We start from the raw sequence: 8403 nt of genomic DNA on the forward strand, positions 1-8403 counted from the left end.
TAAAACGAATCTTTAATAATCATCTTCTTTAAACTTCTCAGATAACCATGTCTAAGAATTCCATAACCTCAATCCTCGACAAAAAACTCAATGATCATAACTACCTCGATGAGTTATGTAGCCTGAAACTTGTGCTTACCGTTGAAGGGCGTCTTTATGTTCTTAATGAGAGACGCCATGGTGCCCTCCCTACGACTGCGACTGCTGCCGAAACGGCCACGTATGAAACATGGAAGAAGGATGACACCCATGCTAGATGCTATATGATAGCATCTATGGAGTCCGCACTTGCGAGAAAGTATCAGTGTCACTTGCATGCCTTTGACATCAAGGTTCATCTTGATAGCATGTACAGTGAGAATACTAGAGCGTCAAGTTATGCAGCTACCAAGGAATTAATCACTGCGAGACTACGCGAAGGGGCTTCGGTCCAAGAGCACTGTCTTGAAATGATAACTCCACGTCACCCTCCAAGCTTAGCTTTCGTTGGATTTGATCCCGTTATTCCTCCCAAGTTCGTATGATTCGTTCATAGTGAACTTTAACATGAAAAAGTTTGATTCTCCCTTGGATGAGCTAATGAACATGTTGGTCGGCTTCGAGTCCGCCATAAAAAAAAAGTAGAAATTTGTTCTCATTGTCGCCCCTGCTGGAAAGAAGAGTTCTTTTCGAATGAAAAGAAAAGAAAGTGTTTCCTTCCCGAGGAGCAAGTTCGAGAAGGGTGAGGGCAGTGGAGGTCCTAAGCCAATGGTCAATAAGCAAGTTGATGATGCTTGCCATCACTGCGAAAATAAAGGTCATTGGCATCGCAATTGCAAGGCTTACCTAAACTAGAAACATTCTAAAAATGATACGTATTTCGTAGAAGTAATTTTGTCTATAAAGTATGGAGCAGGAATGGGATTGTTTTTTTTTTTTTTTTTTTTTTTTTTTTTTACCGGTACGGGGATGGGGATGGGTTTATAGGTACCCGCCTCATACCACATGCATTATATTATTTGTATTTATTTATTTAATTACTATTTAAAATATAAATAATAAAATATTTTTGAATATTATCAACCCTAGATAATTTTTATTGAATTTTGTGATTTGAAGTTAAATTTGTATTTTGTTTGTATGTTTATCGATCAAATTCTTTAAATTATAAATAGATTATATTTTTATTTAAAAATACTTTGGGGATTTTACGGCGCCGATATGAGTATTTTTACGGGGATGGGATGGTGATTTTCAAAGCAGAGCGGGAATGGAGATTGAAAAACTTACGACATACTCGCTCCATTGCCATCCCTATTCGAGTGCTCGCAATCCTCAACTACGCGTATAGTAAATGACGCTTGATCTGGAACCGTGGTCTGAAATCCTCAGCATAAAAACTAGGTATGTCAACAAAGTAATCATTCATGAGTTGGTCGTGTTTATCTTTTTCGATCACGAAGTTTATATTTACGTTCAGAAACAGAGCCACCGTGTACAACCTCTTGATTAGCGTTTGCTTCAATGTGTAGATGAGCAATTGTATCTGCTTCGTTGTCTTCTTCAAGTATTTGCTCAATATAAGCAACTCAATCAAATTCCTTAGAACTTTATTCATACTTCATTATATGAAATAATTTTGCTAGTGAAATGATTAAACATATATTTTATGATGAAATATTATATTTGATTGAAACAAATTTACATAGGGAATATCATATATAAAATTATCCGTAGATGTAATATGAACAACCATTCGTAAGGTGACACAATTATTATGTCTTTTTTTTCTTTTACTTTTTGTTCAGAATTATTTTCTCTGACCATATATTTTGTCTCACATATTGCAGACAACTTCTACATGACTTAATTGGGAGATAGTGTTGATAGCGACTATACAAACTTGATTGTAATTATACAAACTTTTGACTTATATATTTGGCTACTTACTCCATTCCAAATCACATAAATAACTGGCATTTTCAGATTTACCTTAACCTTTTGAAATTTTACTTTTGCCTTTTTAAATTGTACTTTTGCCTTTTCGGATTTACTCGAACCTTTTAATATTTTACTTTTCCATTTTCAAATTTACACTGCGCTTTTCAAAATTTACTTTTGCCCTTTTAGATTTACGCTGACCTTTCAAACTATTGTCCTTTCAAAATTACCCTAACCTTATATATTTTACTTGTGTCCTTTCAATGTTTACTTTGTCCTTTCAAAATTTCATTGCCTTCTACACTTCTTTACACAATGATTTTTCTATATAATGAGAAGTTTTATATGAAACTATAATTCACCTCTTCACATCTACATTTATTTTTAAAAGACATCTATTTTTTAAATGACTTCCACTACAGGTTGGTCACAAGATTAAGATGTACCGCTTACGAAAGCATACATTGCAGTGTTCAGAGGATCTAATTCATGGCATTAACCAAACTGAAGGCGGTATGTTGAAGAAAGTTATTCTACCATGAAACAAATTCTTGATGCGGAGGATTTACGTATAATAATAGAACAAAAGATGTAGTACTTAGTCGGTGGAGAAAACTAATTTATAAGTATTTGAACCACTAGTATTCATCCCGTTCGTCTTCGCTAATCATATTATGTTTTGCGGAATGAACAATCAATGAACTCACATGCTGACCAACGTGATATGAGACCCATTGAAATTGGGGATGCTCTAAATAATCCTTATATAATTAGCTAATAATATTATGTATTTTTTAAATTCTATTTTAGTTCTAAAATAGTTTAAAAACAAGAAATATGTATAATCGGTTCTTTTTTTTTTTTACAATAGATTTCTTCCCTCTTAATTTTATTTTCCTCTGTCTCCACACAATCATGGATTTACAACACCGTTGAAGAAAATCCCCATGGTAATTATCAAATTTCTCAATCTCTCTCTCCCTTTTTATCAATTTTTTTTTTTAAATTTATTTAGGAGCGTTCATTTTTAGCTTATTATTCTAATATTTAATTTAATGTCAAAAAAATTAAACTACATTTGTTTATTTATTTTTATGTTCATGATACTTTTATTATTTTATCCAAAACAAGCTTCCCCCACCTAAAGGTCTTACAGTCCGCCCTGGGTCTCGAATTCATCTCAAAAGCTGAAAATATTAATAGAGCTCTTCCTATTATTGTAATATTAGGGGGTTTTTATCAAATAACTCTAATATTAAAATTATTTCAAAAGCCAAATTTAGTCACACATTTGTTGTATAAAAGCGCACATCCATTACGTTAAAAATGCAAGTGACAGAGATAAAGCATTTGTCCAAATAAATAATCCGGGTAAACGGATCCAATCCCAACCCAATTGGCTATTTGCTTTTATATTCAGTTGAGTTTTTAAATCATTATTTATCATTTTTACGGCCGGTTCTTACCACGGCTCCATCCCCTATGACCTGTTACTTTCACTACCACTACCATTAGTTCATTACAGCCAGGCCCCCTTTCTATACATTTTGTTATTATTAAGGTGTTGATAAATGCAGGAAGAGTTTTAGTAAATGTAGGATATTTTATTTTAAAAATTCAAAATTTAATATATACAATCTTATTTTGTTAAATCCTTCTTTTTAGAAATTTTCAACGACATTATTTTGGAAAAATATCACACGAATATTTTAGTGAACATAGACACTTTGTTTAAAAATTCAAAACCTATATATATCATCTTTATTTTTTCAAATTCTTTTTTCATCAACATTATTTTAGAAGAATACCATGCCACTAATCATCATTAATCACCAAGACATAGATTTATCGGTTTCGAAGGATGATACGGTTGAAAGTGAGGTAAAAAATTAGTTATATTCAATACCGAATATTAAAGACAAATAAATTTAGATTTTTTTTCAGATGTGTTTGACGCTCAAAATCATAAAGAGTAAATGTAATCATGTAAACAGTTAATCATAAATAGATGACGAGAATTAATTTTTATATTAAAATATTGTAACTACTAAAATATGGGTCCAAAAAAAATACTAAAATAGAGATAAAAGTTAAAATTAAAAAATATTCTACATTTACTAAAAATTGTTCTGTATTCATCATTTACCTTTATTAATTAATTGCTTTCTAATCTTTTAGTTCTCGGATCTGCTTCCACTTCTTACCACTCTACATATTGTCTTTTCATTTAATGAGCTATGCATACACTGAAATTTATTTCCTAGCTAGCATCCATACACCATTTGCTTGGCATACTGTATACCTACTTCGTTTCTAATTATTTAACCTTACAAAAATATTGAGAATATCCAAATTAAAGATAGGCTTAAAATAAAATTGAGAAAACTATTATAAAGAGAAGGAACAAGTGAGAAAGTTGTACAAAGAATCTATACGATATATATAGATATATATATAACTAAGATACACAATCCAAAATATCAAATCGAGGACAAGGGACATAATATATATATTAATTGCAAAAACACCCCACTTACCATAAATATCCATATTTTTAATGTTATTACAGTTACCGAAATATATTACTTTCATTTTATTAATTTTCAAATTTTATCTCTCCTATGTGTTAAATCAGTGTCTTTTTATTGGTTGATTAGTTTTCAAAAAAAAAAAAATTCCAATTGTATACTTGGTGAAATATTCATTTTCATTGGTAAATTTTCCAATTCTAATTTCCAGCAGATTTTATTATTTGTAATTTGTCAAAAGTACCCCTATCGATATATGGTAAAATAAATCCTCAAAATCAAATCTCATATTTTTCTCCCCATTTTCGTTTGACCTAACAGTTACCAAATCCACCCATTACTGCAAATCCGAAAATTAGAATTGCAAATCCCTGGATATCGATTTCTTCACTCTTTCTTCAACACCAAAACCTCTCCACAAATTGTGAAGCCTTCCATAGGTTAGGTTGTTTGAGTGTTTGCAATTTACAAGGTCGTTTGCAGTTTATTTTGCTGAAACAGTTTGCCTTCGTTCCGTTTGCTTTTTCCCAATTGTTTGATGTTCGTAAACGACGGCTCGTGTTTAGGGTTTGCTGTTTGGAATTCGTACGATGGCCAAAACACGATTAAGTCTTCGTAAGCAATGATCTTGTAAATTGTTTGTGTGATTGGTGTGTGTATTAAGAATTTTTTGTTATGCGTTTACATGTTGGGTTTTCGATTTTGACTTTTTTTCTTTTATTAATTTTGTATTTTGTTCCTTTTTTAATTTTGCATTTTGTTGTTTGATATTTATTTCGAATATTTCGATAATACCCTTTTTTCCCCCTTAACAGCAAAGGAGGATGATGATTTCCAATCCCCGAAATCAGGTAAAAAGAACATTCGTTTCTGTTGTCCGCTTCTTCAAAAAACTATAATTTCAATGAATGCCTCATTGCATGTGTTCAAGGACCGCGTTTCGTTTGCTATTTGCAAAGTTTCGGTTGATGCTTCAAGTTCGGTACGTCTGTGAATATCAACACCGAAATACCTCAAGAAAGCCAAAAGATGGTTCAAACGCCTAAAAACCTTGGTAAGTAACATTCTTACAACCTAAAAGTTCATATGTTTCTTATTTGTTGGTTGTATTTTATTTCTATTGTAAACAATTACTTGATTTCACTTTGAGAATTTCTCGTTTCTTGTTCGATTTCAGTTTCGGTTTGAATTTTCTTGTTTGCAATTTTTTGTATGAAATCTTGTTCGAAGTTTCTTGTTGTTTTTGTATCCTGCATTTTGTTGATTTTTTTATGGCTTGCATAGTGTGTGTATTCTCTTGTGTTTTTGCAATTTGCTATTTGTTTGAAATGAGCCATCATGTACTTGTTTGCACTTAAAAAAAAAAATTTGTCATTTTTTGTTTGAAATTTATTGTTCTCAGTTTCTTAATGATTTTTTTTGAAATTGCACTTATTATTTCGATAATTAATGATTAAAGTTATACCATACATGAATATGTTTCGATAAGTGCACCTTGAAAGTTTAATCTTACACTCTTTGTTTGCATTTACATATGATATTTGCTATTTTCTAGTACCGTTTTTTAGTTGGCTAATTCTCGTGTTACTTACATATGATGCTTTTTGTTTGCAGTTTATATTTTGCAAGTCTTGTATGCACTTGAATAAATTGTTGATGTTTGATTTTTGCATAACATCCTTCGTTATGAATTATTTTTTTTTGTTTGCTCTTCAGACAACCAAGCCAAAAAAAGGAGAAATCGCTAAATGGCCGCTCAACATCATCCAAAATGAAGAAAACAAAATCAACTCCGATTGCAGTCGAGGCCCAAGAACCACTGATCGTTACATAACGAAACACCACTTCACATTATCATTCGAACCTTTTTTTGTTGTCCATGTATTGCAGTGTGCAGTTTCAATCTATGATTGTTGATAAAAGGATTTCATGTATTTACATTCACTTTGTAATTCCAAGTTCAAATTGCAAATGAATATATTTGCTATCATATTGCATTATGTAATATTGTTTTCTCAAAACAATGCAAAATAACAAATTTATATTTGTTGTTTTAATGTCTGCATTATTTGGGGTGGGATTTGCTATTTACACACAATGAACAAAGAAATAATAAAAAATAAAAACCAAAAAATACAAAAGAAAAAAGAAAAAAGAAAAAGAAAAAGAATAGGAGAGATCGTGAGATTTGGAGAGTGAAACACGTGAATTAATTTCACAATGTGTTTTTAACTTTTCTTAACTTCTAAACTAAATCTTAGTTAGTGGGCTTAGTAGGGTTAAGTAGTGCTTAGTGGATTTAATTATGGGATTTATCTTAACTTCCTAACTAACCCACTAATCCATTATCTTGAGTGCTCTTGTGGTTGGTTTTCTTGCAGATCATGGGCTGAAGAGTGGAAGCTTGGCAAGTCTATAAATACCAAACTCAAGACTCAAGATTATCACAGATTTCGAGGAAACAAAAAAATAGAGCTGAAGTTTTAATCTCGAGAATTTTAGTGTGTTTTCTAGGATCTGTTGTACGTACTATTTATAAGTACATTCTTTGAAATCTAGAATTTTTGATATCTTTCTTTTAGTATCTAGATTTGGTTGTAAGAGTGATCTTGAAAAAGATTCACTCATAAGGAAGAAGTTTTCGCACTCTTCTGTTTGTATTCTTGGAATACTGATTTTAATATATTTTTCCGTCCTGTAAAGGACAAGTTCACAAGTCTTTACTTGTGAACATTTTAAATTCTGAGTATTGTCCTTTAATCTTTATATTTCCGCTGCATGTTGTCTCAAGTGTCATAACATTTTAGATAACATCTCTGTATAATACGAATTCGGGACCATAAATTCTTTCAATTGGTATGAGAGCCAACACTTGACGTATACTAAGTGTTTGTTCCTATTTTCTTTACAGAAACGAATTCGTGATGGATACTCAGATGACTGCTTCTATGCGACCTCCTGTACTTGATGGCACGAACTACACCTACTGGAAAGTCAAGATGAGGGCGTACATCAAAGCCATTGATGAGAGAGCATGGAGATCTATTCTCACTGGATGGAAGCCACCAACTATCACAGATGTGGACGGAGATGTTTTTCCAACTCCAGAATTACGGTGGACACCAGACGATCTATCAAATGCTAATCAAAACTCAAAGGCGTTAAATGCAATTTTCAATTCAGTAGATTTAACAATGTTTAAATTAATCTCTGTATGCACTTCTGCAAAGGATGCTTGGGAAATTCTTCAGCTACATTGTGAGGGATCAGATAGTGTCAAAAGAACCAAGCTCAGATTACTCTCTTCCAAATTTGAGAGACTGAGAATGGAGGAAACTGAAACAATTTCTCAGTACAATGAGAAGCTGATTGACTTGGCTAATGAATTTCAATCCTTAGGTGGTCCTTTGAGCAACGAGACACTAGTGAATAAGGTATTGAGAACTCTTCCAGAAAGGTTCAGCATGACGGTTACTGCTATTGAGGAGGCTAAAGATACATCATCTCTACGGCTGGACGAATTAATAGGAAGTCTCAAGTCCAGAGAGATGAACTTCGAAGATCAAAGAAAGGAGAAAGGAAAGGCTATCTCAAATGCACTCCAGGCAGAATTAGAGAAGGAAGATGTTGCTCCGGAATATGATGATGATGCAGAAGAATGCCTCAATAATGTGGCATTTCAGATTCAGAAATTCAATAGGGCGTTCAGACAAAGTGGAATCAAGCCCAGGCAGTTATTCTCAGAAGGGTCTCCACAAAATCGACAAACTCAGCCCCGGAACAGATCTATTCCACAGAGAACATTTCCTCAAACACCTTCTCAAAACAATTTAAAAAATTCTTCTTTTATTCGTTCAAATTCTGAACCACCTAACTTGGATCATATTAAATGCAGGGCCTGTTCAGGATTTGGACATTATGCTAATGAATGTGCAAATACCTTGAGAAGGAGAGG

The 8403-nt window shown here is 32.5% G+C and overlaps 1 protein-coding gene across 1 annotated transcript; it reads left to right on the plus strand.

The window, feature by feature from the left end:
• The first annotated feature begins 47 nt into the window (after positions 1 to 47).
• On the plus strand, positions 48 to 524 carry LOC148772799 (uncharacterized). Its single transcript, XM_088817498.1, has one exon. It carries the CDS (start codon positions 48 to 50, stop codon positions 522 to 524), a length of 477 nt encoding a protein of 158 aa, XP_088673624.1.
• Positions 525 to 8403: the final 7879 nt, after the last annotated feature.

This window comes from Erythranthe guttata, chromosome 1 (genome assembly GCF_056151865.1).
Source record: "Erythranthe guttata isolate IM_541 chromosome 1, IM_541, whole genome shotgun sequence".
In the NCBI taxonomy this organism is placed as follows: Eukaryota; Viridiplantae; Streptophyta; class Magnoliopsida; order Lamiales; family Phrymaceae; genus Erythranthe; species Erythranthe guttata.